The sequence below is a fragment of the Natrix helvetica genome (assembly GCF_964273705.1).
Source record: "Natrix helvetica genome assembly, chromosome: 2".
NCBI lineage: Eukaryota > Metazoa > Chordata > Lepidosauria > Squamata > Natricidae > Natrix > Natrix helvetica.
Genome location: NC_138552.1, coordinates 272026110 through 272054043, shown reverse-complemented (window position 1 = coordinate 272054043; position 27934 = coordinate 272026110). Strand labels below are relative to the sequence as shown.

The window sequence follows — 27934 nt, the reverse complement described above, 5'->3', positions numbered from 1 at the left end:
GCTAAATTCCCCATTCTGATAGATGAAGATGTTGTTTTTGACCAGAAAGCATATTTGCTTTCTAAAAAGGGAATTAAATTGTAATAATACTGTAATTGGAGTAATTGAAAATGGCTGGCCAAAGATGAACACTTTGTTCCACTTTAGTACAATATAAGGAGAAAAGGAGGCTAGTTAATTTAGTTCCGTGATGGTGAATCTATGGCACGGGTGCCAGAGGTGGCACACAGAGCCCTCTCTGTGGGCATGCATGCCTTTGCCAGCTGCTCTTCTGGTTTTCGGCATACACATGTGCGCCAGCCAGCTGGTCTTGGAAAAACAGCCTGAAAACGGCCCCAAAAGAGCCAAAATCTAGGACATTTTTCTGCCCATTTTGGGGGTGTTTTTCAAGCAATTTTCAGGCTGTTTCAGGCTGTTTTTCGGGCTCTTTTCATGCTTTTTTTGGCCTGGAAAATGTTCTGACAATGGCCCAGGAAACAGCCAAAAACGGCCTAAAAACAGACATGCGTATGCCGGTGTTGTGGCCCAGCAGTGGCCGGCTGAGCTGTTGGTGGACTCTGACAGCTAAGACCATTATGGGACTGCTCTGGAGGATGAGGAAGACTCTGGAGGGTGTTTGGAGTCAGAGCAGGAACTAGAGAGGCCTGTTGGCCACCAGGTGGCATCTGAGTCAGGGAGCAGTGAGGAGGAACAGAGAGGTTGTCCCTGATGTGCGTGTGCATAGAGCTGAGAGGAGAAGGGAGCAGCTATGGAGAAGACATCATAGAAGGAAGTAGGGACAACTGGCTAAGGTTGTGGCCCCTCCCAAAGAGTTTATAGGTGGAGCGACGGGAGGGGAATCTTTGCAGGAAACAACAGTCCATTTTACTAGCAGTTGAGAAAGCATTCCTTAAGTCTAATCTTGGTTTCTTGAAGATAGCATTCTAGGCTCCTAGCCAAGGGGTGGCTTTATCTATGTAATTAGTTGTGGCAGACAGCCAAGCCGGTGTCTGCATATTCATTAGAATCACGGGACAGAACAGCCGGCCAAATGGTCTTTGGGTTTCCGGTGCATGCACATGCACACACGTTCTAGTTTGGGCACTCAGTGCCGAAAAGGTTCGCTGTCACTGATTTAGTTCATTGTAGATCATCATCTATCCATAATCATCTGCACACTCCATAGCACAGGTGTCAAAATTGTCACATCCCATTGCTGTCACATGATGTTTCATGACGTTTCACCCATTCGCCTTAACCCTGCGTGATGCATCCGGCCCACAGTTTGACACCCCTGCTCCATAGCATCTCCCCATCAGCGTTCATTTTGACACAGTGCTGCTGACAATCAACTCTTTTACCTTGAACTGATGGCTAAAACCGCTTACAGCAATGTTTCTCAACCTTAGCTGCTTTAAGATGTGTGGATTGCAGGCTGGGGAATTCTGGGAGTTGAAGCCTACATTTCTCAAAACAGCCAAAGCAGAGAAACACTGGCTCACAATCTCTTCTATTTCAATCAGGTTTTTTTTTTTTTTGGTGGCAGCAATTAAGTAGGAGAATTAGAATCGTAAATTTGGTTTTTATTTCTGTGTGTAACTTGTAAAGGAGCAATTATTAAGTATCCATTACAAGCTGCATAATGCAGGTGTGAATGATATATGTATGCAAGGTGGGGAAATCACAGCCTGTAAGGATTCCAACAAAGACTGACAATGATAGGTTGATACATGATTAACCAAGCTAATCGCAGCCACCTGGAGTGTGGGATGTGTGTTTCTACCGATTTCAGGGAGAAAATTTTAAAATTCTTCTTATCACATAAAGTGGTGCAATTATAAGCCAGTAATTAAAGTCAATGTCAAATATTCTTTTCTTGGAACAATTGACCAAGATATTGGTAGTCTACTAGATCCAGGTGCATTTGTATGAAAATAATTATCTGGAAGCAATTTGGGCTGGCGTTCCACTATGAAACTGCACGGTGATGGTATCTACCACTACAACTCTATACCATCCAACTCAGGGAACTAATCAACACCCTGATTGCCTAATCTCCATTATGAGTTTGGAGAGAAAACGAAATGACATTAAATCCAGACAATGTGAAGATGCCGTTGATTAAAAATAAAGCAGTGAGCCAGACTGCTAATTATAAGATCACTTAATGCTTGTTTTGAAAGCTCTGTGCAGGTTGCCAGAGACCTACTGGGCACGATTGCTGCAATTGATCTTTAAACTCGTAAATTGCTTAAGACCTAATCACCTGATGGACTTTCTTCTCCTACTATGAATGTTGGATTAGGAGAGGTCCTTTAAAAGAGGCCCCCTAATGCCAAAACCCCAAGTATTAGGTACAGAAGAGAGGGCCTTCTTCTATATGTCCCAAAAGTGCTTTTTTTCAAGGGGCAACTGGACTTTCTGATTTTCCTTTGAAGATGTTTCGCTTCTCATCCAAGAAGCTTCTACAGCTCTTCAATAAACTCATGAACACAATAATTAGGCAGCTTTATAAATAAAATGTGGGGTACAAATGCAATGCTACTAATAATGCCCCAACTTCTGTCTACTGCTTTCACTAATTAATTATACCAGCCTTTATCATACCAATTATTTTGAGATTCATGAATATGGATAGTCCAGCGGTGTCAAACTCGCAATGTCACGTTACGTGACGTATGGCAATTTCCCCCCCCCCCTTGCTGAACTGGGGGTGGGCGTGGCCAGTGCATGACGCATCCGGTCTGCAGTTTGACACCCCCGGGATAGTCAATTCTAATTCAAACTCAACTGATCCCTTGAGGGGAAAACATTCCCTTCTCTGCTTTGCTGACATCTATGGGGGTGGGGATGGGGTTAGGATACATGTGGAAATGCCCCAAGAAATTCCTTCTTTAATAGTTCCTCTTAATTTGCAGCCTCTTGAGTTGTGCCAAAAAGCCGAGGATGTCCCAGGCTTTGTATCTACAGCAGCCACAAGTGGCTGATGCTTGCTTGGTGACCTGCAAATAACGTATTAGCAATACAAGGAAAAAGCAAACACGAGCAGTTCCCCCTCCCCAAAAAACTCATTTTGGTCATGTTGAGACAACTCCAAACCAATGGGTTAATAATTTGTGCAATGCCGTGACTGAAGCCTTTCTGCCACCCTTTTTTAAGAATTTGTTTTCATAAACACAAATTACAAAACAATGCAGTTAGAAAAAAAATCATTACACAAAACATTTAAATACATTGAGCTGGTTAATATTTTTTATGTAGAAAAACAAAGTAATCACGTATGAATTGCACTGATTTATCGTACAAATCCCTCTGACTCTATACAAAATAAGTATGGCTAGTCAAACAGCAACAGTAATAAATATTTAATTTTTATTTTCAAAAGAAGCTGGTTTAAGGAAACTCCCCATTGTCTCAGCCTCAAGTGATTGCTCAGTGGGACAATTCAGATTAAAATAGATGCTGTACATGCATAACGCTTCCTTCTATACAATGAGATACAGCACACTAACTACAAATGATAGGAGAGCATCTCAGTAGGAAGAGACATCAGGATCAAATAGAACCTCAAATAATGATTTGATCCATAACCCCCTAAGAAAAGGCAAACAAGGCTCACTAAAATCAAACTGAACAGAAGAGAAAGAGAAATGGCATCCAAAGTTCCACCAGGTAATATGGACACCGTTGGAAATCTTTCACCAAACCTATGTTGCCATTAGCCACTGACAGGGTTTTCACAGATTTTTCCCCCCACAGATTTTTGGACATTTTAGAAGTATCTTATTCATTTTTCCAAAAACTGGTGTAGAATCTCAGGGTCAGCAACTTTTTCAAGTATTTGGATACCTACTTTTTTTCATTAACTGAAATACTGTAAAATGAGGTACTATGTTATCAACATCAGCATTGGTAGAGAATCCAGGATTGAACTTGTAGTATCTCGAAGAGTGAGTTCTCCACAATACAAAGCTGTGGCCTTTTCTGTCACTGCCTCAACTAACTGGATTCAGCCCTTGAGTAATGAGCATCCTTGTAAGATGGCTGCCACTGTAAGAACTCAGCAAAGAAACTAGTGACCCTTTCTATAAGACATCGAACTTTGGAGGGGAATAATTTGTCAAATGCTCACCCCAAATGAATCATGAAATGGACAATAAGGCTGTACATGCTTTGAAAATGATTGGGGAAAGGTGCTTTGGAATGCGTAACATCTCTTTAAAGCAGTGTTTCTCAACTGTGCCAACTTGAAGCTGTCCGGACTTTAACTCCCAGAATTCCCCAGCCAGCGAATGCTGGCTGGGGAATTCTGGGAGTTGAAGTCCAGACATCTTCAAATGGCCAAGGTTGAGAAACACTGCTTTAAAGGAACAGTGAGGTTTTTTATTCCAGGCTTTCAAGGATCAGAATTCTCCCAACATTATTTATTTATTCCACCAATTCCAGCCTTCCCACGAAGGAACGTAGAAAGTAGTACATGAATTGTCATATTTCATTCCTGAGAACTGGTCTTTGTCAGGTTCAATCTTTCCGCCGAACGGTATTCACTGAAGCCCCTGGTTTACTCAGCCACTTTTAAAAACTCTGAAGTGAAGACCGCTTCTGCATAGTCTTCACAGAAGCCATGGAGCTCAGCTGTTACATCTGTCAACATTTCCTCTGTCAGCTCCTCTGCCAGGCTAAAGGAAAGAAATGAAAGTAGCTCAGCAGCCAAGACCTGAGTTCCAAAGTTTCTACAACATGGATGTCAAACTCGCGCCGTAATGTTGCCGTCACGTGACGTGTCGTGACATTTTTTTTTCTCTTTGCGGAGGTGGGGTGGGCATGGCCTGGTGTGACGCATCTGGTCTGTGGCCCGCCAGTTTGACACCCCTGTCCTACAACCTGATCCATAGCAGCAGCATATAGACCTCCCTCTCCCATCATTTCTCTTGGTCCTAGTTTCAACCCTTCAAGGCAGGCCACACTAGGAAAGCAAAGCCATGCAAGGCCAATATTCCTGTTATTATAAGATACCATAACAACATCTTTCAAGCGTGAATGTGCTTTGTCCCTCACTCTCTTTATCTCTGAGAACTACAGAGAGTGTTGCACGAGATGTTTCCTCATATCACTGGGCTTTTTCAAAAAAAAAATTTTTTTTTTTAAATTCCACCTTTATTATATTTTATAAATAACCTGAGGCAAATGTAACCAATACTCCTTCCTCCTCCCATTTTCCCCACAATAACAACCTGGTGAGGTGAGCTGGGAGAGAATGGCTGGCCCAAAGTCACCTAGCCAACTCTCATGGCTAAGGCAGGACTAGAACTCATAGTCTCCTGGTTTCAAGACTGTGGTGCCTCAATTTGCTCAGTTCCATTCTGGACTCAAGTTTTTTTTTCCTGACCACAGTCTGGATAGCAGCTCTTTCCCTCCTGTCCCTCACCACCATTCCCTACAACCAGCATGAAGGAACTGGCAGGCCATTTCTGAAAAAGCTGCTAAGGAAACTGTAGGGGGCAGTCATCAAGAGTCAAAACTGACTTAAAGGTCCAAATTTTGTCCTCTGTCACAGATACACTGCTGTCAAATAGCTGAATAACACCTGTTGTTAACCTGATGTCTTCAGCAGCATCCTTCTTGTTGCCTGTACCTGGGGGAACTGCTCCCTCAACCCTCCCTTGGTGGACCATAGTCCTGACCCTACTATAAAGGGATTCCACCTATGTGTGAATCAGGTATGAGAAAGAGCACTGGGGATGGGCTTGAAGGAAACAAGAACAAAAACATTAGCTATAAAGAAGGAAGTAGAAACGGTGAGAGCAGCTACTCTTGACAATCCTTCTAAAACGGGAAGGTGAAGGAAGGTGACCAGATATCCAAGAAGGCGGCAATTAGTCTGAAAAATTAAATGATATTCTAACTAGATGAAGCAATTATTTTTTGCCCCATTGGAAAATGGTGAAAGGAGCCAGAGAAAAACAAAGGCAGAAAAATGGAAAAACAGAAGGAGATTGACTGCCACCTCGTGGCCCTAAAAGAATCCCCAACGCAATTCTTTTCAATCTCTGACTTGGTGTTTCTCAGCTTTAGCAACTTTAAGACGTGGGGACTCCCAAGTCCCAGGATTCCCCAACCAAGGGAACCCTGTTTTCCGACAGTGAAGCAGTGACGTGCGGTCAGGGGAGGCAAGGGAGGCAGAGCCTCACCTCTCTTCATGAAATAATAGTATATAATATTATATACTATATATATATATATAATATTATAATATTATACATCCGTCCGTGCGCACCCGGGAGCTGCGGAGGGCGGAGGCAGAAATGTCGGCGTTTCCGGATGACGTCATCCGGGAGCGCCAACAACATTTCTGCCTCCGCCCTCTGCAGCTCCCGGGTGCGCACGGACGGAGGTAGCCACAGAGACACCGATGCGATCCGGGCGGACAAAAGAGCGAGCAAGGCAGCCCGATCCTTGGTCGCTCGCCCGCCGGATCGGCTCGGCGCCATTCTGCCTACCTCCGTCTGTGTGCGTCTAGGAGCTGCGGAGGGCGGAGGCAGAAATGTGTGCCTCCAGCACACGTGGTCCCATTCCCCGCCTTCCTGAGGACGTCACCAGCCTCCCCAGCCATTAACCTCACCGCACGTCACTGCAGTGAAGTATGGTTTTTGATATAAAAAAGCAAATCCCTCCAGAAGATACAAAGCAAGCAAGCACACCAAGATTCCCCATACCTCTCTGCAATGTTCCAAGGGTTAAACTGGCCCACCTCTTCGAGGAAAATGTTCTTCAGGTGCTGCCGGTATCGGGCATCATAATCAAAGAGGCTTTGGAGAACATGTTTCGGTACCGAGAGGAAAGTGCCAGACTCTTTCTCGGGAGGGATGTGATGTGTAAAAGGCTGCAGAGTCCCACTCCTGGACTCTGACAGCTCTTCATCAATAGCGCTGAAAGCACAAATACAACCAGAAAAAAAAAATAAGCCCTAAAATTGGATCAGACCAAAAGCCTCTGCTTCACTGAGACAGTCCTGTTATGACTAACGCCTATGAGAAGCAAACAGGCTGGGCACAATGGCAATTGTCTTCTCCCCCATTTCTTTCCCTGAGCCTACTATACAGAGGATTTGGAACCCCCAAATCAAATTCATATTTCAAAACCAATAGGATCTCACCATGGTACAGCTGGTAATTCTTCCTGTAGTCCTCTGCCTCCTTAGCAAGCTTGGCTTATTCTTCTCAGGCTCACTTAAGTTTAAAACAAACCATCTATTGTCACCCCCGTTTATTTAAATGCTCGCTTCCCCTAATCGTAGGTACTTGTTCCTTTCTAGCCCATCTCTTGTGTACGTTCAACTACTGGTTTTAGACCTAGGCTATCTGTCTCCCGAACAACTAAAGCAGGGGTGTCCAAACTTGGGAACTTTAAGACTTGTGGACTTCAACTCCCAGAATTCCCCAGCCAGCATGGCTGGCTGGGGAATTCTGGGAGTTGAAGTCCACAAGTCTTAAAGTTCCCAAGTTTGGACACCCCTGAACTAAAGAAAACAATAAGGCCAAGCAAGTCTCAGTGAGAAGGTGAAAAGTCCAAGGAAGAAGAGCTGCTTCTCTTTCCCTTCAGCCCACCTTCCGACTTTCATTCATTTGTTCAGGTTGAAAGATTTAATTTTGCTCTGCTCATAAACTTCTCTGAGGAATCACGTGAAACAAAAACGTGGGCAAGATAGAACTGTCTCAGTCTATTTACTACTAACGTTCCTATCTATCTAGTTCCCAGAGTCCTTAAGCAGGGGTGGGTTCCGACAGGCGCTACTACCGTTTTGCTCATGCGCTTGCTTTGCACGCAGGTGCACACTTGATACACGCAGTGCAATTAAAATTGTTTTGCTCATGCGCAGAACTGAAAAGCAAGATGGCGGCGCTGCCTGGGGAACTGGTTCGGGGGCGTGGCAGGCCTGGGTCGCTGCTGCTTCCAGCGATCCAGGCCGCCGGAACCAGTCCGAACCGGTAGGAACCCACCACTGTCCTTACTGTCCTTACTTGATAATTTGATTGTTCCTAAACACCCCATACATTCTAACCAAGGGGGCAAATCCACTTTTAGCATAAACAAAGATGATGCTGTTTAAGCACAGTAAGCTATTAAATCTGTTACTCACCTGGCATCCAAGGGTTTTTCCAATACTATTGCTATTTGTGGCTCTTTGTGATTATCTAGTTTTGTTATCTGGATGGGATGAACAATGGCAGGTTGTTGGTCTCTCACTACAGACTCTTCCTCTAGGAGAAAGAATTGTTAGAAAACTAATTACCTTATCAATACCAAAGTAGACAAGCGCCCACTGTATTTCAAATTCCATCTTCCCCATTCAGTTGACATATTTTTATAGAAACATAAGCCAAGAAGAATCTATGGAATATTTGGATGTTGGATAACCATTTGTCTGCAGTGGTGTAGGATTTCCTGCCTAAGCAGAAGGTTGGACTAGAAGACCTCCAAGGTCCCTTCCAACTCTGTTATTCTATTCTATTCTAATTTCTATTGCTGACCATGAGTTTATCCCAAAGACTACATTATATCAATCATGTCTGTTTCCTTCATCTCTACAATATACACATATTAAGAATGTAAAAAATATATACTCAAAACTAGAGAAGGAAAGAGAACCATTCACTGCTCAGCTGTTATTTCTTAAAAACCCCAAACCAAACCAGAAGCTCACCTTTGCTCTGCTGGACCCAGAAATCAACATCAGCATAAGCAATCTGGTTGTATCGTCTGCGTACAGTTTCTTGATAGTGCTTCAATATAGAAAGATAAACCCGGTGTTAATAAAATATTTTAGTTAATTTGACTGGGTTTGGGAAAGACTAGGAGACTGACAGATTAAAACATTCCTAGCAAAGCAAACCACTCTATTTTGTGCAATGAGAAACTTTAATTAATGGGGAATTCAGAATGGGAGAAGTCATCTTTTCTCTCTCTGGAAAAAAAGTACTTTTATACAATACTTTTTGTACAGAATACAATAAATATACAGTATTAAATGTCCTGCCACAAGCTAGCAGGGCTCTGGGCAGCCTACAAAAACACAAAAATAAAATTACAAAACAAACATAAAATCATATAACCCCAAGTGTCCAATTTGGGTATCAAATTTTGATGATGAATGAGGGCAGGAGAAATGGGAGTACTGGCCAGCATGAATGTCTCTACATTTCTAGCAGTTTGGGTATCTCCAAGTAAAACCATCAGAAACCTCAAGGAATCTTCAGTAAAGGAGAGCAGAGCAAGCCCTAAATCTATGGAATCTATCTAAGACACAAATTTTGGCACAAGGCAGCTTTCCCCAATTGGCACTCTATGCTGGTTGAGAAGGAATTCTGGGAATTACAATCCCAATACATCATTACAATGTCATATTAGGAGAAGATGGGAGAAAGGATAGAGTAGAACCTGTGCAAAAATGCCAGGTGGTACGAACAACAAATAGGTTGGTTTTTTTTCTCTTGTAATGACAAAATGCAGCGCCCATAGCAGCCAAATACAGCAGATTCTCAAGATATTCCTTGAGCTCAGTGCTTGAAGTGCCTGACCGCTGAGAGAGATCAAAGCTCAATAACCTGATGCACAGGTATAGGTCAGCAACCAACAAATGAATGCACCTCTATTTCCTCCATCCTCTTCATCATTGTCTCCAGGTCAGAGATGCTGAGTGCAGAAAGAGCCTCATGTTCCATCTTCTTGCACTGTTCCAGATGGCCATCCTCCAAACAAATACCTGGTAAGCTTGTTGCATCCTAACGAGGGAGGGAGGAAGAGACAATAGCTTATTGTGATCTCTAAAACTACCTGCCCGCATACAAAATATCCACTGGGAGAATGAGAGAAGCCAAGCCACAAAGCATCTTCAGTGACCCCAAATCAGGGGTGGGTTGCTGCCAGTTCTAACCTCTTCTAAAGAGGTTCCACAAAGGTTCTACAGTGCCGTTTAGAACTGGTTCCAGCTCTCTCCCCCCACCCATCTGCACAGCATCAAGATGAAGAGTGAGGGGAGGAATTCTGGGAGTTGAAGTCCACAAGTCTTAAAGCTGTCAAGTTTTAACACCCCTGGGGTTTTTTTCTAGAGGGTTAGGGGTGCAAGGGTCTTGCAACTTGACAGCTTTAAGACTTCCGTGCTTCAAATGCCAGAGTTTCTGAGCCAACATTTTGGTTGCTAAGCAAGAGCATTGTTAAGTGAGTTTCACCACATTTTACAAGTTGGCCACGTCCACCCAGTCACATGGCCGGCAAGCCACTCCCACCCAGTCACATGGCCAGCAAGCCACTCCCACAAAGCAGGCCACACCTACAGAAGAGGTTCTAAAAAAAATTGAAACCCACCACTGCCCCAAATCAAGTTCAATGAATTGTGTACAATGTAGAGGTACATTGTAATTTCCAGGTGTCCAGTGCTGAATGGTTGTACCACAAAGATCCCCTATGACCAATTTTTCTTTCTAAGGAGGGATTCAATTTCTAATGAAACAAAAATATATCAGTTAGTCAAGATGGCTGACATCACCTCAGTCTGAATTAAGACTTTCTGGTTGAAGGGCCAACAAAATAAACTCGGTTTAAGAGCATTTATAGTTTCTCAGCAGCTCTCTTAACTCCTAGCTACAAAATTAAAAACACTCAAAACTAATTTATTATTGGATAACTGACATGCTAAAGCAGGGGTCTCCAATCTTGGCAACTTTAAGGTTTGTAGACTTCAATTCCCAGAATTCCTCAGCCAGCTTCCTCAGCTGGCTGAGGAATTCTGGGAATTGAAGTCTACAAGCCTTAAAGTTGCCAAGATTGGAGACCCCTGGTCAGTTGCTCTTTCAGAAAAAGTTACTGATAAAGTTCAAATGATTTCACAGAAGTATGAATCACGTTTTTATGGAAGCACGGATCTATTCTAATTAGAAAAATGTAATATAAAACAACTACATACACAAAGAAAAACACAACTGGAAGAATTTAAAGAAAATAAAATTGGTCACAACTCAAATCAAAGGAAGACTCTGAAAAAATGTAAAGGTTTGTGGAAAACCAGGAGAGGGAGCCAGCCTGATCTCCCCAGAACGACTATTTCCCCAATATAGATGCTGCAACAAAAAAGGATAATTATATAACTTATGCTAACTCTTAATTTAATAAATTTACTGTTATGTGAAAATTATGATTGAACATTGAAATATATTGTTCTGAGTTATCCTGTATTTTCATTTCTTCTTGCCTTACAGAATATTAAAAGTGAAAAAAAGACTAAAAATGCGTATGTGGAAGTATTTTGCCCCTACGGTGAAATTTATTTGGCTTTAGAATCCTTTAAAGCTCTTTTTTTTTTTTTGTCAAGATGCTCTCGCAGCAATGTTGCAAAGCTAAATTACTTTAGGGTATAGGGATGGTTAAATACATAACCCATTTCAAAAGAAAGCAGGAAGCAAAGTCTGGCACTTTCTCTAATTACTTTGTAAAGTCTGACACTTTTTGCATAAATTATCACACACTGGATGCCCAATGTGAAACTGTTTAACGATCAAGTGAGCTCAACAACCGAGGTGGGGGGAGAAGTGGTTTCACACGGACTTGTGATTTATTTCACCAACAAGGCATCCAATGCAACTGAGAAAAAGAATTAAATCTGAGAGCCACATTTGTTTACAAAAATGGAGCTTTCGTTTCACCCATAACCACATTCGACATCTACTTTAGACAGCTGACTTTTCTGTACCATGTCTTTAGCCATTTTTCTCCCAGGTCTGCCCGATCATGTAATGCAGGGATTGGTGAGCATATTCCTACAGCATCTGTGAACTTACATTACAGGTATTTTTGAAAAGATAGAGAGGGAAATAAACACATGAAGTACCTCATAAAGAAAGGCAAAATCTTCAAACTTCCTTATTTGAGTGACGTCATTGCCCTGTAATGGAAGGACTGTTTGTGCTGCCTTGAGCTCCTATGTGAAAAGTAGGATATAAGTTCAATGAATGAATGAATGAATGAATGAATTCTAATAAGCATGACTCAATTGTTGCCTTATAAGCCTTACTTCTTGCATTGAGCCATGGTGGCGTAGTGGTAAGAGTGCAGTACTGCAGGAGTACTTCTACTGCCTGCTGGCTGCCTGCAATTTGGCAGTTCAAATCTCACCAGGCTCAAGATTGACTCAGCCTTCCATCCTTCTGAGGTGGGTAAAATGAGGAGCCAGATTGTTGGGGGACATATGCTGACTCTATAAACCGCTTAGAGAGGGCCGTAAAGCACTGTGAAGCGGTACATAAGTTACAGGGCTTATTGCATTTAGCCGAGGCAAAATCTTACTTGCAGTCCTGGCTAATACAAGAGGTAAGACTTTGGAAGCAAGAGTTGAGTCAGACTCAATTTATGTGAAATATCCAGCCTTGAGGTGTTCTTCACAAAAGTCCTGGAAAGGAAGGAGGAAGTTATTTCTTCATTTAATCAACAAGGAAATATGTCAAGAAAATCAAAAGGAAAAGAGGAAGAATGTGATACTCTACCTGCGCTTTTTCCAAAGGAAGCTCCAGGCCCTCAGGGTCAGCTTGCTCCACCTCCTCTGTTGGGGAAGCCCCTTTGTCTCTGAAATTTTTCAAATAATACAGCTCAGTGACAATTTGATGACTCATGTTATCTTTTAAAAATGTGACTAACAGAACACAGAAACAATAGTAGGACAGCATAATTCAGCATCTCTCCAGACCAGGCACTCTGAAGCCTATGCCTTTCAGAATGCAGGCTTTTATCATCATATGAAAGGGCCTAAAACTCTCATTTCCCATTTGCATTCCTTGTTTAATGCATTCCTGAGAGATAAGACTGAAACAGCAAACTATATCCCAGGTTTTAATATTTTCCTCACCAAATGCAAAAGAGTACACAAACAAAGGGAAATAGACCCAGGGAACTGGAGCTTCTAGTTTCTTCCCACAGCTCAACATCACAGAAACTGGAAGCCTTTTCCAAAAGTGAAAAGCCAACAGATGCCTCAGTCATCACCTCTGCTCCTATCCAAGTTAGTACTGAAGACTATAACATAGAACATTATCAGAAGAGATGAAATAATAATGTCAGGTGACTATTTAGATCTGAAATCTTATTTTATTTCCCTGGGAGTAATGAAAGATGGTCATATCGCAATATTCTTGTGAAATGTTGCTCTACTCTCGACATCTAAGATAAGGTCAAGTACCAAGCAGGTGTAAAGACAGTTAATTTTACATATAGTTTTCAAAGAAAGCAACACATGATAAATGTATACACACAGCTTTTTATGAGAACATGGCAGTTGGGACTGCCCTACTATACAGCCTTCTTAGGTTCAATTAATAAACAAGTAATGATGGAAGCAAAGCAGAGTTTTTTTCTTTTCTCTCATAATTTTGGGAAATCATCCCAACTGCTTCTTTTTGGACAGGATGTAAAATCTAGGGTATTGGCACATTATCCCCATAACTAGTTTTCCTTTACTTGCTATATTCTATGCTGGTCAAGGAAACCAAGCCCAATTCAGATCTATTTCCAAAGTAAATGTTCTTCCATATGGGTTTCAATCCAAATTTAGAATGACAAATGATATATGTTGGGGACAAAGAAAAAAAAATCTGTATCTATGAAGAAGAGCCCGTTAGATGTAGTGGTTAAGGCCTCAGGACAGAAACCAAGAGCCTATGTCAGGGGTGTCCAAACTTGGCAACTTTAAGACTTGTGGACTTCAGCTCCCAGAATTCCCCAGCCAGCTGGCTGGGGAATTCTGGGAGTTGAAGTCCACAAGTCTTAAAGTTGCCAAGTTTGGACACCCCTGGCCTATGTGTTCTTTAGGCACAAAGCCAGCTGGATGACCTTGGGCCAGCTGTTCTCTCTCAACCCTAGAAGGAGGCAGAGGCAAATGACTTCCAAAACACCTTGCCAAAGAACATTGCAAGGATTTGACCAGGCATGAAAAATTTACTTGAAGGCACAAGGAGGGAAGGAGGGAGGAGAGGGAAAAGGAGAGAGAAAGGGAACAGAAGAGTGGGGGGGGCAGAGAAAGATTCCCAAAATGAAACTATTTTAAAATCCACAACCTTTCACCCTTCAGGCCTACCTGAGCACTTCTTTCTCAGGTGTTTCTTTTTCCTTTGTCTCTCTCTCCAGAGATGGCTCAGGATTTTCAAGATTTTTCTCCAGATGCCTTCAAGAATGTTTAATTTAAGTGGGAGAAGAAAAATAACAAGACAAGCTTATCATCGCTTTTGCCGTCCCAGGGGCACCAATTATAAATTTCCACATCATAAATTAATTATTGACATTGGTGAAAACATCATCTGGTGAATGAAAACATTTCTTCAAGCATTCCAGAAAGAGGGACAGGAATAAGTCTCCAAAGAACATGAGAACCTCCTCACAAGAGGTTGACAATTGCTGTAGTATAAGAACCCAAAAGGATCTCAGAAATGGTGACTACAGGGCCATGGCTAAGTTTACATTCAGAAAGTTCTAGGTTCATTCCAGATTATCACTTGGTGACCATTGGAAATATCTGAAATTCTGCAGAATGAAGAAGACACTGAACCAAATGAATCAAATATCTGATCCATCTTAGTACACAGCAGTTCTGAATGTTTCAATCTCCAGGTAAAATCTCAGAAGCTATACTTGACAGACTTGAACACTGGGTGATATCTAACAAAATGAAATTCAATGGTGAAAAGAGTAAGGTTCTACATTTAGGCAAGAAAAATAAAACGCACAGGTACAGTATAGGTGGTACCTTGCTCAATAGTAGTAACTGTGAGAGGGATCTTGGAGTCCTAGTGGACAACCATTTAAATATGAGCCAGCAGTGTGCAGCAGCTGCCAAAAAAGCCAACACAGTTCTAGGCTGCATCAACAGAGGGATAGAATCAAGATCAGGTGAAGTGTTAATACCACTTTATAATGCCTTGGTAAGGCCACACTTGGAATACTGCATTCAGTTCTGGTCGCCACGATGTAAAAAAGATGTGGAGACTCTAGAAAGAGTGCAGAGAAGAGCAACAAAGATGATTAGGGGACTGGAGACTAAAACATATGAAGTATGGTTGCAGGACCTGGGTATGTCTAGTTTAATAGAAAGAAGGACTAGGGGAGACATGATAGCAGTGTTCCAATATCTCAGGGGTTGCCACAAAGAAGAGGGAGTCAACCTATTCTCCAAAGCACCTGAGGGTAGAACAAGAAGCAATGGGTTGAAACTAATCAAGGAGAGAAGCAACTTAGAACTGAGGAGAAATTTCCTGACAGAACAATTAATCAGTGGAACAATTTGCCTCCAGAAGTTGTGAGTGCTCCAACACTGGAAGTTTTTAGGAATATGTTAGATATCCATTTGTCTGAAGTGGTGTAGGGTTTCCTGCCCAGGCAGGGGGATGGACTAGAAGACCTCCAAGGTCCTTTAAGCTACTATGCCATCTGTCATAAATGAACCATCGTCAGAGTCATAATCCACTGTAGATGTTTACACCCCTAACAACTGCCCTCGCAAGGGTGTTAACCTACCGCAGAGCAGAGTGGAGGGGACACTTGACACTGGGAGGCATCCATGGGGTCCTATTATCTCGGATGGGTGGTTTGGTCTCCTTAAGCCGGAATGCAACGGTGGGATCTAGAAAGCGGGTTTGTTTGGCTACAGGCTGCACTGTTTTTGTTTTGGGAGGTCGACAGCTACCCTTTAGAGAAACAAAAACATTAAAATGATATGTGTTTCCAGTCACGTTTTAGCAGTTTTTCCTACACAACAACATCTATTAAAGCCTTCATTTCAATCACTATGATTTTGGAGGAAAAGACATTACATCAGGGGAGAAAGTGTGTCTCACAGCAGCTAAAATTAAGCTTGGAGACAAAGGAGGAGGAGTAGAAGCTGATGATTATATAACCGTACCTGAGGTCTGAGGGAAAACAAGCCTCCTCTCTTCTTCAGAGTCCCTGCTTTCTGTCCTGAACCAGAACCTGCTTTCAAAGGTCCTGATCTCCTTACGGCCTCACCCTTGCACTGTGCAACTGCCCCTCGCTCAACGGGGAGTGCGTCTTCCTGGGCTCTTGTGCTGCAGTGATTGATTGTCTTATGTGGTAACAGGTCTGCAGATTCTGGATATTCATCTGAAGTAATTTGTTGCGACAAATGTTACACATATTGTATTGATTTATTATAGGACCATGACACTTTACCAAAAAAAGAGAGGTAAGAATAGTTGCATACCGTAGGGCACTTACTGTCTAAAATAGGGGACAGGAAAAAAAAACAGTAATGCAGCAGAGGCATACTAAAAACAGAGGCAAATATACTGAGTTTGACTTAATTATAGTAAGATCTGGGGATAGGAAGCAGAGGGAATAATTTTAAGAGGAAGCAGGAGTCTCTTCACATAATAATCATCCAAATAACCATTTCCCCCTTCAGCATCTTCTTCTGAAATATTCAGTTCTGAACATCCTGAATTCTGACCATCCAATTGGACCAGAAGTTAAGTTACAAGTTCACTCATTCCCAACTCATCTGGGTCTACAATTTTTTTGGGGGGAACAAATCAAACACAATATGTAAGAATTACTAATCAGACTTCTTACAACTCAGCACCCAGAAGACTCACCGGGAAGAAGTTTCCGAGCCACTGAAGACTTTTTTCGGTCCAACGCACAAGGTTTCTTTTGTTTTTTGGGCAATCTGTTGGCGCTTTTTGGCACATCAACTTGAGAGGCAGAGAGCCATTCCTGCCCTTTCTTGGGGGACTCCTTTTTGGACAACACAGAGTCCAAATCCTGCCATAGCAATTTGTATCAAGTGAAACACACAAAAATCTTACACCGAACACCCACAATCCAACCCACAGGATGCAAACTTCAGGTGGATGTTTAGCCTTCTGAATTGACAAATAGCAAAACCACCTCTGAATAAATTAGAAGAAAAAATGCTATCTGGCTAACATACTCACTGTCTGCTAACAGATTCAGGGATAGTTTTAAGATAATGTAATTATATTTCTCATCCCATGGGCACAATACATTTTTTTTAAAATGAGGCAACCGATGATCTGCTGAGTCATCCTTTTAAATATATTTCTTCACCAGATTCTTCAATGCCTTAAGAAATGACAGAACGTCTAATGTCCTGCCTTTACTGGAAAGATGTATCTGCCTTGAAAATAGCCCACAATGAACTAAAGAGCAGAGTCAAACATCAGCACAGGAAATGTTTTCTGATATTTTATATTATGTCATAAGCTGTTTTGGGATACTTTTTATCGTAACATGTTTTACAAAAATTTGTCAACTTTCAATTCCACAGCAGCCTTGAGCTCCAGATTTTAGACACATTCTGCAAGTTAGTCCACTTGGGATCCCCGATTCAAAAAAAGGTTGCCTGTGATGCACCATTTCACCCAGTTAAAAGTTACTAAGCATTTTAGTAGCATATAGCAAGAGCACTTAGACTTATATACCGCTTCACAGTGCTTTCAAGCCCTCGCTAAGCGGTTTACAGAGTCAGCCTCTTGTCCCCAACAATCTGGGTCCTCATTTTCCCCACCTCGGAAGGATGGAAGGCTGAGTCAGCCTTGAGCCTGGTGAGATTCGAACTGCCAAATTGCAGGCAGCCGACATTGAGGAGAAGTAGCCTGCAGTACTGCACTCTAACCACTGCGCCACTGCAGCTCTTTAGATACCTTTAACATCTTCTCAATTCAATGTGAAAGTAAAGGGCAATGGCTCATTCCTTAGAAATCAAATGCCAAAACATGCCATTATTTAACACTCATTTCAAAGGGGTTGTGCCTTCTCTGGATGATGGAAATCTGTTCCACCCCATGAAGAGTTATTATCATACTGCCTTGGATACCAAGCAAGGAAAAAACTCACTCTCTCCTGACCTCAATTTGTAGCAGCAGATCTATGATGATATCAGGAATGGATGAGTCCATCTCGAGGCGAGCAGAACAGAGAGAAAGCTGCCTGATGAGGTTGCCCAGCTCTTTACAATGCGCAGAGGCAGACTGCTGCTCTGACTGGTCAGCAAAATGAGTGACAAACATCTGCAGAGCTCGGATGGCACCTCTGTGAGCTGCTGCCAGCTTGGCCTTAGCGCGTGACTGCATCACAAAGGAAAAGGAATTCTGGTTTGAATCAAGTAATCTCTTGTCAAGAAACCCAGAGCAATTCCGCCCAATCTTCAAACCCTAGTTCCTTGACAGCTTGGCCGGATACGTGGAATCCATTTTCACAAACTCCCCAGCCAGAATGGCTAGTGAGGAAAATTCTGAAGGTTGAAACCCACACAACCTAAGACACCAAGATTGGAGAAGGCTTTTCTAGTCTGTATCAGAAGAATAACTGTAGTGGAATAACACAAAATCGGACTGCTATGACGATACGCAAAGTAGGAACAAACATCAGGTCTGAATGAAAGATTTCACAGCTCAATGAAAAGCACACGGAACACAAAGTTTAAAAAGTCATCTTCTACTCTCATGCTTCCAACTATTCTCCAAAAGGATCTTTCAGGGAGGTTCCAACTGCAGCAACTTTAAGATGTGTGAACTTCAACTCCCAAAATTCCCCAGCCACATCTTTAAAAGTTTCTGAGGTTGGGAAACACTGCCCCAAAGGCTCCAACTGAGCTTTTCCCCCATCACTCAGTTTTCCCCCAAACTCGTAAAGCAATTTCATCTCACCTTCTTTGTATGTTTAATTTTAAGGGGGCTCAGCTGCTCCAGATCTTCTTGAATTTGTTTTACCTGTTTGATAATGTGACAAATAAATTAACAACAGAATGCAGTTTGGAAAACTCTCTGTCTGCATAATAAAGTCTGCATTTGGAACCAAGCTATCTGGTTCAGACTGCCTTGTTTGGATTCCCCAGTTTGGGTCTGAAATATCTTCCCAAAGTTTCCAGAGATTGTTCAGACCTGTTGCTGAAGCACATAGAGTACTCGGGCAGAGCGCACAGCTTGTTCCTGCCTCCGAATATGGACCCGTCGTTCTTCCTCAGGATCCAGACATATTTCACTCCTCTCTGGGGTAAAAAAAGGTTAGCAAAACTGTTGATTATGCTCAGTTAAGAACTGACAATTTGGTGCAGAAAACATGAAATACATAACACAATTGAGAAGAGATAATGAAGAAAAATGTCTGTGTCACTCAAAAGCCATCAAAAAATGTTCCAAAAACTGTATTCAATGCCTTATATCCCATAATAGCCGCTTAGATCCAGACTACGCAAAAGAAGTCAGCAATATACAGACAATTCTTCACTTTTACACAAGTGTAAAATTTTAAAACTGATTTCCAAGAGTTCTTCTCTTTAATTCTTGCAGTGCAAATAATCAGCTCACGACTAGCCTCAAAATCAGTGGGCTTAATTAAACTCCAATTATGTCACATGAGATCATTAGTCCAAGGGCACAACACTGAAGCCTTTTCATACATTGATACAAAAATGAAGAAACTCAAAGTATCATAGTAGGCTAGTAAGCATGTAGTTCAGTCTGGCCACATATAGCTGACTTGTTACTGTGTTGATACTTTCCCCCCACAAGATCAGTGCTGCAGAGTATCATTGCAGACTTCAAAAAATGAATAAGGGGAAGCGTATGTAACACATAGGCTACAATTGTAAGACTCTAATCAGTCTGTGAGAGAATCTGGCTGCAAAGTACATATACTCTATTTCAGTGTTTCTCAACCTTGGTGACTTTAAGTCCTGTGGACTTCAACTCCAAGAATTCCCCAGCCAGCTGTGCTGGCTGGGAGATTCTGAGAGTTGAAGTCCACAGGACTTAAAGTCGCCAAGGTTGAGAAACACTGCTCTATTTAATAACATTGACAAAAATAGCATCTGGTCAAGTACTACTATTACAAACATTTCTTTATATTGAACTGGGAGATGACTAGCAGGATAAATGGGTGGGATAGTAGGCACAGAGCCTCGTGCTTACTCAAATCTTCTTTATAAGCCTCATTTAGACTTGAGAACCTTTACAACGAAGTCCTGGAAGTCAGGAACAACAATTACAAAGACTCATTGTTCTTTGCTGTCAATTTGCTTGTCACCATTTTCTTTCCCCGTGAGATTAATCTTTTACCCACTTCTCAGGACTTGCTACAAGAAATTCAAGGTTGCCTTGAATTCAAAGCCTCCCTTCAGTGGGAAACAGACAAAGTCCACGAAGATTCTTCTGCATTACCAATCAGAGGCCTATATGTGGGTTTGTTAGACCAAGAGAGTGACCTGTATCTCTTCTACTTTCGTATATTGCATCTTCATTTAAGTCAGCTTTCTCCCTTACCTTTTGTTGCTAGCAATTCAATTTTCTGAATGTAAGTCTGAAGCTCTTTTTGTAGCCTTCTGATTTCTATGCCAGATTTGTCTTCCTCCTTTTTGGGCCCAGGTCCTGGATCACGTGTTGGCGGAGAATCAGACAAAGGGGGTTCTGACTTCACATGACTTGGATCACAAAGGAGGACTTTTGCCCCAGTGCTGTTCCTCTCCATCTTAGAAGGGTTACTAAGCTGGTGTTCATATTTCAGGTGGGACTTAGATGCTTTCAATACCGCAGCATTCCCCGGGTCCTTTCCCCAACAAAATCCCACAGGACACTTATTCATCTTGGTGAGATGCTGCTTCACTTGCTCTTGCAGGTGCTTTCTTTTCACATCCCTTCTGGCCATCTGAACAGCCAGGTTGAGCTTCTCTTCAGATACAACGGAGAATTCAACAGAGCCCCTCAGATCAGCTCCATCACCAGCACCTCGATTCTGTTGAGTTGCTGAGTGTTTCAACTTTTCTATGACAATTGGACAGGGATTGGTGTAGTGGATTGACAGGTTTTCAGGCAATGCGGGAGCATTCCGGCTGAACTGCAGCTGTTCCAAACATTTAAAATAGGCAGTGTGGTACAAGGTGAGTACTGGATTAAAATCACCTAAATGCAAATCTCTGTTTAACCGAAAACAACAACAACCCACCATTGGACAACTGAACCCATCATTCCCCAGAGTTGTGGGGAGGATTAAAGGTGGTAGTGGAAACCATTATATATGCTAGTATACCTACTCAGGTTTCTCTGCACAAGCACGGAATAAGCAGCTTACAAGGATCTTAAATTATTTCGCAAGCCAGTTGACTATAAGGTAAAACTAGATAGTTAAAAATTAATCCACCTTATACTAACATCATTATCTGTTAGCTTCTCCACAGAGAGAGCAGTTATATAGCCCAAAATATACCATACTAACTTTAGGGGAGTAATAATAGTTGCTCTGCAAAAGGAAGGAAAGAAGACAGGTGTGGGCCATAGGTTTCCATAATTCCTCTCATATTCCTCTGAGGAACCTCCAACAATCTAAATAGGCCTTATACCTCAATTCATACATGGAAAAATGCAAGAGGTTCTATGCAACTTCTTTAAAGGCAGAAAACATTTTAAAAAATCCAGACAGGATTTTACTTACTGGGTTTATGATCATTAGTATTAAAAGCACAAATCCCATGCAATAAGTTTCTAAGAATCAGCACCCTCACATTTAAAAAAAAATTACAGGTTGGCAATGCTAGAATACATATTGGCAAGCTTATTACATGCTAGCATTTCATCACGTAAAATCCATAGAAGTTGTTGATGTTGTGCAATACCTGTATTTGTGGGGACTTTGTATCACTTTTGGCCATTTGTGGCTGGGATGCCAAAGGAATAGTGGTTGTAGTTGCTTTTCGCAGCTCCATCATAATTTTCAGAAGCTCAAGCTCCTGTTGTTTATGAAGTTACTGAAAGTCACCAAATATTAAATTTCCATTAGCATAACACACATTCTGTTTTCTTAGTTGAAAGACACTTAATTCGGCATAAGAATTTTAATTTTCTGAGCATGTTTAGAATTTGCAATTCACTCATCAGCATTTACAATGTTTAGAATACAAGTGTTAAGGTTATCTTTTTAAAAAGTTATGGAATCATTTTGTTTTGTTTTTGTTTTATCTATGTTTATTTTTTCAATTGGTTTTGCAGAATGTTTTAATTACTGGTTTTACTGTATGTCATCCAGAATCACTTTGTGTGAGAGGAGTAACCATACAAATTTGATAAACAAACTCAGGTGAGTCTATATAGCCAGCTGTCTTTCAAAAAGCAGCACAAAAATGCTGTTTGCCTCCAATATTAGATATCTGGAAGAAACCACATAGAGAGATGATTATCAGAAATAAAGCTTCCTTATCTTAAGGCTAATTTGCCATCATTCTATCATTGATGTAACTAAGCAAAAGGACTGACAGGTTACAGTTTGCTTCTTTACAAAGACTTTGAAAACATGGTAGACACACAGCCAGGAACCTTTTGCAAAAAAAAAAAAAAGTTGTAACCAGAAATAAAATGGATTAAAGTATAAATACCTGATCATCTGCTACAATTCCCTATAAAAACACTAATTACATTTTTAAAATCCTTAACAATCTATAAAATCATTAAGCACACAGATGTAAAAAATTCCTTTCAAAAAAATTTCAGAAAATATGATTGATATGAAAGATTTATAGTTATACCAAGCTCTGACAATCACTGAGGGATTCAAAGGCAATGAAGACATTGTCCAGCTTGGATCCAGTTTTGTTCTGCTGCCCAAATGTCACAAACGGGATTGGGGAAGGCTAATCAGATCCTCCTCGTATAGTGTAATCTATCAATAGTGTAAACTCAGAGTTGAAATGAGGGGTTTTAGGTGCTTTCTGAACTTTTTTTCCTTGCAGATGTTTAGTTTGGGTAATGAAACATCTGCAAGAAAACAATCAAGCTCAGAGTCTATGGGGTTTCTCAGTCATCCAGGTCATGGTTGTTCCAAAGGTGCTTTTTTTTTCAAGAGGAAACTGGACTTTCTGGTTTTTCTTTGAAGACGTTTTGTTTCTCATCCAGAGCTGAAAGTCCAGTTGGGACAAGGGGATAAATGGGGAACTCATCAAGTTTGCGGATGACACTAAAATGGCAGCAATAGCCAATATTCCAGAATATAGGCTTAAGATACAGAAGGATCTTCACAAACTTGAACATTGGGTGCTATCTAACAAAATGAAATTTAATGGTGAAAAAAGTAAGAAAAATAAAATGCACAGGTATAGTATAGGTGGTACCTTGCTCAATAGTAGTAACTGTGAGAGGGATCTTGGAGTCCTAGTGGACAACCATTTAAAAATGAGCCAGCAGTTTGCAGCAGCTGACAAAAAAGCCACCACAGTTCAAGGCTGCATAAACAGAGGGATTGAATCAAGATCACGTGAAGTGTTAATACCACTTTATAATGCCTTGGAAAGGCCACACTTGGAATACTGCATTCAGTTTTGGTCACTATGATATAAAAAAGATGTGGAGACTCTAGAAAGAGTGCAGAGGAGCAACAAAGAGGATTAGGGGACTGGAGACTAAAACATATGAAGAACGGTTGCAGGAACTGGGTATGTCTAGTTTAATAGAAAGAAGGACTAGGGGAGTCATGATAGCAGTGTTCCAATATCTCGAGTTGCCACAAAGAAGAGAAAGTCAAACTATTCTCCAAAGCACCTAGGGCAGGACAAGAAGCAATGGGTGGAAACTAATCAAGGAGAGAAGTAACTTAGAACTGAGGAGAAATTTCCTGACAGTTAGAACAATTAGTGGAACAGCTTGCCTCCAGAAGTTGTGAATTCCCCAACACCGGAAGTCTTTAAGAAGATAGCCATCTGTCTGAAACGGTATAGGGTTTCCTGCCCAAGCTAGAAGACCTCCAAGGTCCCTTCCAACTCTGTTATTCTAATTCTAAGTTGCCTCTTGGGAAAAAAGCACCTTTGGGACAACCAAGCTCAGACAGCACCAAAGACCCCCTCAAATGCAGTCTATCTCTGAGCAGCCCTTACAGCCAATATATTTTTGTTTTCTTAGCCGCTGCAAGGAGCTGGACCAGGGGTCCCCAAACTTGGAGACTTTAAGACTTGTGAAGTTCAACTCCCAGAATTCTCCAGCCAGATAGCTGTCTGGAGAATTCTGGGAGTTGAAGCCCACAAGTCTTAAAGTTGCCAAGTTTGAAGACCTCTGAGCTGGACCTTTGGCCTTGCAGCAGCTGCTGCATTTAGCCTAGATAGGTGCAAAAATCAAAATGAGATTCCCTTTCCTCTTCCCCCTCTCTCTCTCTCTTTCTCCAAGAAAAAACCACGGGACCAACCTGGCGAATTACCGGAAGAAGCCTACAGAACCATAGCGGGGGTCCGCTACAGGCTGAGCCGTTCCCGCCTTCTTCCTGCTTCCTTGGCAACCGGCGCTTTCAAGGACGCCTTGAAACAGGTTCGATGACAACGGGTGGCGATAATGGCCAATTAGCTGTCGGGGAAGTTCGCAACGCCTTCAAATCTAATCCTGAACATTCTTTTGAACTTTTTTGGCCCAGGCGGCCACCATCCTCGGGAGGGAGGGGCGTGGTCCTCGCTGAAGTCTTCGCACACTTCCGCCCTTCCACAGAGACACGAGATTCCACCATGGGTTGGGAAGAAATCTCTGTGCACGGGTACGAGGAGTTCGTTCGAGTCGCCCGCGAACAGCAACAGCGCGGCCAAGTATTCGTGTATTTTAGCGGTGACAAGGATCCAGCCAGCGGTACTAGTTGGTGCCCAGATTGTGTTAAGGGTAAGCCACCTCTATCATTTATCCAGGGATTCCCAAACTTGGCAACTTTAAGACTTGTGGACTTCAACTCCCAGAATTCTTCAGCCAGCATAGCTGGCTGGAGAATTCTGTGAGTTGAAGGCCACAAGTCTTAAAGTTGCCAAGTTTGAAGATCTGATTTATAGGAATATTTTCCCCGAATTCAAATAGAGTAGAATTGGAATAGAATTATTTATTGGCCAAGTGTGATTGGACACACAAGGAATTTGTCTTTGGTACATATGCTCTCAGTGTACATAAGAATAAAAATACTGTAAAAAATAAAGATATTGTAAATGTAAGCTGCAAAAGTTTTTGATTAACAAAGTCTTCCTCAGGTTTAAATATTTCTAATTTTTTCTGTGAAATGGTTGTTGGTGAACTGCCTTAAAGGGTTACTTGAGAAAAGTTGTCCATACCTTTTGAGGAAATTTAAAATGCAAAGTCACTTAGTCCATGCATATATACAGGCATTGCTGTGTGTCATATGAACTAGCATGAGTGGGAAACAGAACAGGATTTAATAAGAGTTGGAAGGGACCTTGGAGGTCTTCTAGTCAAAACCCCCTGCTCAGGCAGGAAACCCTATACAATTCCAAACAAATATTTGTCCTATCTCTTCTTAAAAACGTTCAGTGTTTGATGCTCCAGTTCTAGGAGAAAGTATTACAAGTTGGAGAGGAGGGCATGGAGATGAAAGTTGCAGTATAAAATCTATTACTAGTGTTTCTTCTGTAAGGTCTAATTGGAAACCTTTTTTTAATTATTATTATTATTATTCTAGCTGAACCCATTGTACGAGCTGAACTCCCAAACCTGCCAGATGGATCTATATTCATTTACTGCCAAGTAGGATCCAGAGACTAGTAAGTACGACATTTTGAGAAAAGTGGTAGAGTTACTTTGGTTCAGCCAACCGAAGAGGTATTGCATATATGGTCATAAAAGTGTAACATTTAGTCTGTTGTCAGCTTGTATGAGGGTCTTAATGTAGTAAAGATATTTAAAAATCTCCATGTGCAGAATGTCCTCAATCAGCAAAAAAAAAAAAAAAAAAAGCTTTAAAAAGGAATTCCTAAATTACAGAAATACTGGCTTTAGTTGTGCAATTTTGAGACAGTAACTACCCAGATCAGATCTTTTGCAATCATTTCCTGCTTATACCTTGCTTTGCTTTCTGCCAGATCTCTTATCCGCTGAACTTTACCATTTTGAACTCTGAAATTTGATTATATAGCTGCCCATCTCACTGTTGCGTGTTTCTAGGTAGTTTACAGTGAAACAAATAGGTTGTATCTGCCAAGTATTATATACCATTTCTAGATCTTTCCACTCACTTGCACACAAAAATTAGAAATGGAATGAGTATCTAAAAACCCATTGTAAACAGCAGGCACCCCAACCAAGACACACCTACTGGGTCCTATAAAATTACACTACTTAAAAGATGGGATCTGAGCATGTCTATTCTGTTGCATTTGAATTTTACAGAAACAGTTGGAGAAAGGCATCCCCTAAAACAGGGGTGTCCAAACTTGGGAACTTTAAGACTTGTGGACTTCAACTCCCAGAATTCCCCAGCCAGCTGGCTGGGGAATTCTGGGAGTTGAAGTCCACAAGTCTTAAAGTTCCCAAGTTTGGACACCCCTGCCCTAAAATAACCAGGCCATGCCATGTAGAGCTTTATAGCTCAGGATCAGCATCTGGAAGTATGATCCCGATATATACCTATAGCTTTTTATACCTCTGCATACCAACAGACCAACTGTTATGCTTTGTTTGAACCTAAAAGTTTGCAAATGTACAATTGACTGCAGTTTATTTTCATATGATTTCCACACATAGCAGCTGTCTTGTGTATTTACAAAATCTTGCTTTTCCCCACCTGAAAATTATTTTTTCTGAAACACGGCAATGTTTGAAAAGATGATTGAGTGCATTGTACTCCTCTGTCTGGATCACATCATGTCAAGAGTAATTTACTTTTACCAAAAGTTTGCCTTTCTCAGTAGTCTCAAATATGGCAACTTCCATTTTTGTGAGTTTCTCCACACAAAAATATTAAAAATGGTTTTCTTCTAATATTCAAGTATATTTTAAGATATAAAACCATTATTTTATTTTATCCATAGCTGGAAAGATCCCAATAATGAATTCAAGAAGAATCTTAAGTTAACTGGCGTGCCTACACTTCTGAAATATGGAACTGTAAGTATATACATTTTCTAATTAATTTGGAAAGAGTCAAATGTAGCCAAAAGCCTTTACAATTTAGCTGAACTGCCAAATATTTCTTCTCTATTCTTAAGCCTGGCTTTATTGTTCTCAACTAAAAATGGTAAATCTATAAAGAAATTACATTTGCAAAATATATTTGCCTGTACAATTTAGCTGAACTGCCAAATATTTCTTCTCTATTCTTAAGCCTGGCTTTGTTGCTCTCAACTAAAACGGTAAATCTATAAAGAAATTATATTTGCAAAAAATTGGTATAATCCTGTATAAATCTCACAAGCGTCCAAAGAGTTATTTTCTGAACAAAGTCAGGCCATTGGTATCTTAAAGAATAAACTATTTATCATCTGTGGTAATTGCATAATTTAGCAGATATAATTTTGTATCTTCTAAAAGTCTAGCTAGTAGCCAAAAAGGGATTGTGGGAGTACTAGAAAAATTGGAAAGAGTACAGTTGGGAAAAATGTATCCAAAAATAAGCCATGTAATTATTAAGTTACTTAGCAATAAAGCAACATACATAGAAAGGAATATTTCTATAAAGAACTTGGATCTCCTATCATACTTGGAAAAGCAATAATATATCCTAACTTTTGTTTCAGCCTGAGAAGCTCGTGGAAGAAGAATGCTTTAAATCTAACCTTGTGCAAATGCTGTTTACAGAGGACTAAGTAATTGAAACAATTACTAGCAGAGGGAGTGCTTTTAGATGAAACCATTATGTCAAACTGCAAGTGAATACATCTGTAATCTATAAGCCAACAAATTTAATAAAAATCACTGTAAAACTGGACTGTGTATCAATTAAAACTCGCTAGTTCATATGAACCCATTTGCTGGAGACTGGATATCTACTCATAAGATTAGATTAGACTACCTTAGTTTCACTGTCTAAGGCAAATATATTTTAGGAAGAATTCAGGCTTCTGCAATAATTTGCTATTTAATACATTTTAAATGAATGTATATACTGCACTGCATTGAAGATTGTTAAATTTCTTTCAAAGACT

At 41.1% G+C, this 27934-nt stretch overlaps 2 protein-coding genes across 3 annotated transcripts; one reads left to right on the top strand and one right to left on the bottom strand.

The window, feature by feature from the left end:
• Nucleotides 1–3184: 3184 nt before the first annotated feature.
• KIAA0753 lies at nucleotides 3185–24352 on the bottom strand. 2 transcript variants are annotated; one of them, XM_081941835.1, is made up of 17 exons: nucleotides 24214–24352; nucleotides 21662–21793; nucleotides 20316–20892; nucleotides 18936–19042; nucleotides 18702–18764; nucleotides 17901–18119; nucleotides 16626–16794; nucleotides 15917–16134; nucleotides 15532–15701; nucleotides 14099–14185; nucleotides 12516–12594; nucleotides 11864–11953; nucleotides 9627–9761; nucleotides 8684–8762; nucleotides 8120–8240; nucleotides 6696–6908; nucleotides 3185–4658 (listed from the first exon to the last, which is right to left on the bottom strand). In XM_081941835.1, the coding sequence occupies exons 2-17, from the start codon at nucleotides 21752–21754 to the stop codon at nucleotides 4541–4543; spliced, it is 2538 nt and encodes an 845-aa protein (XP_081797961.1). In that variant the 5' UTR covers nucleotides 21755–21793; nucleotides 24214–24352; the 3' UTR covers nucleotides 3185–4540. The 2 variants fall into 2 exon arrangements, with proteins under 2 accessions (XP_081797961.1, XP_081797962.1); XM_081941836.1 differs by lacking the exon at nucleotides 11864–11953.
• Nucleotides 24257–27715, top strand: TXNDC17 (thioredoxin domain containing 17). The gene is made up of 4 exons (XM_081941837.1): nucleotides 24257–24671; nucleotides 25474–25555; nucleotides 26822–26897; nucleotides 27527–27715. The coding sequence occupies exons 1-4, from the start codon at nucleotides 24338–24340 to the stop codon at nucleotides 27593–27595; spliced, it is 561 nt and encodes a 186-aa protein (XP_081797963.1). The 5' UTR covers nucleotides 24257–24337; the 3' UTR covers nucleotides 27596–27715.
• The last annotated feature ends 219 nt before the right edge of the window (nucleotides 27716–27934 follow it).

Excerpts from the sequence above, each read along its gene's own strand:
- TXNDC17 (XM_081941837.1), top strand. The coding sequence starts at position 24,338 with ATGACAACGGGTGGCGATAATGGCCAATTAGCTGTCGGGGAAGTTCGC. Across the intron at positions 24,672-25,473 it reads GTGCCCAGATTGTGTTAAGG|CTGAACCCATTGTACGAGCT; the intron begins GTAAGCCACCTC and ends TTATTATTCTAG. Across the intron at positions 26,898-27,526 it reads CACTTCTGAAATATGGAACT|CCTGAGAAGCTCGTGGAAGA; the intron begins GTAAGTATATAC and ends CTTTTGTTTCAG.
- KIAA0753 (XM_081941835.1), bottom strand. The coding sequence starts at position 21,754 with ATGATGGAGCTGCGAAAAGCAACTACAACCACTATTCCTTTGGCATCC. Across the intron at positions 18,765-18,935 it reads TCTATGTGCTTCAGCAACAG|GTAAAACAAATTCAAGAAGA; the intron begins GTCTGAACAATC and ends ATTATCAAACAG. Across the intron at positions 4,659-6,695 it reads CCTTGGAACATTGCAGAGAG|CCTGGCAGAGGAGCTGACAG; the intron begins GTATGGGGAATC and ends TCTTTCCTTTAG.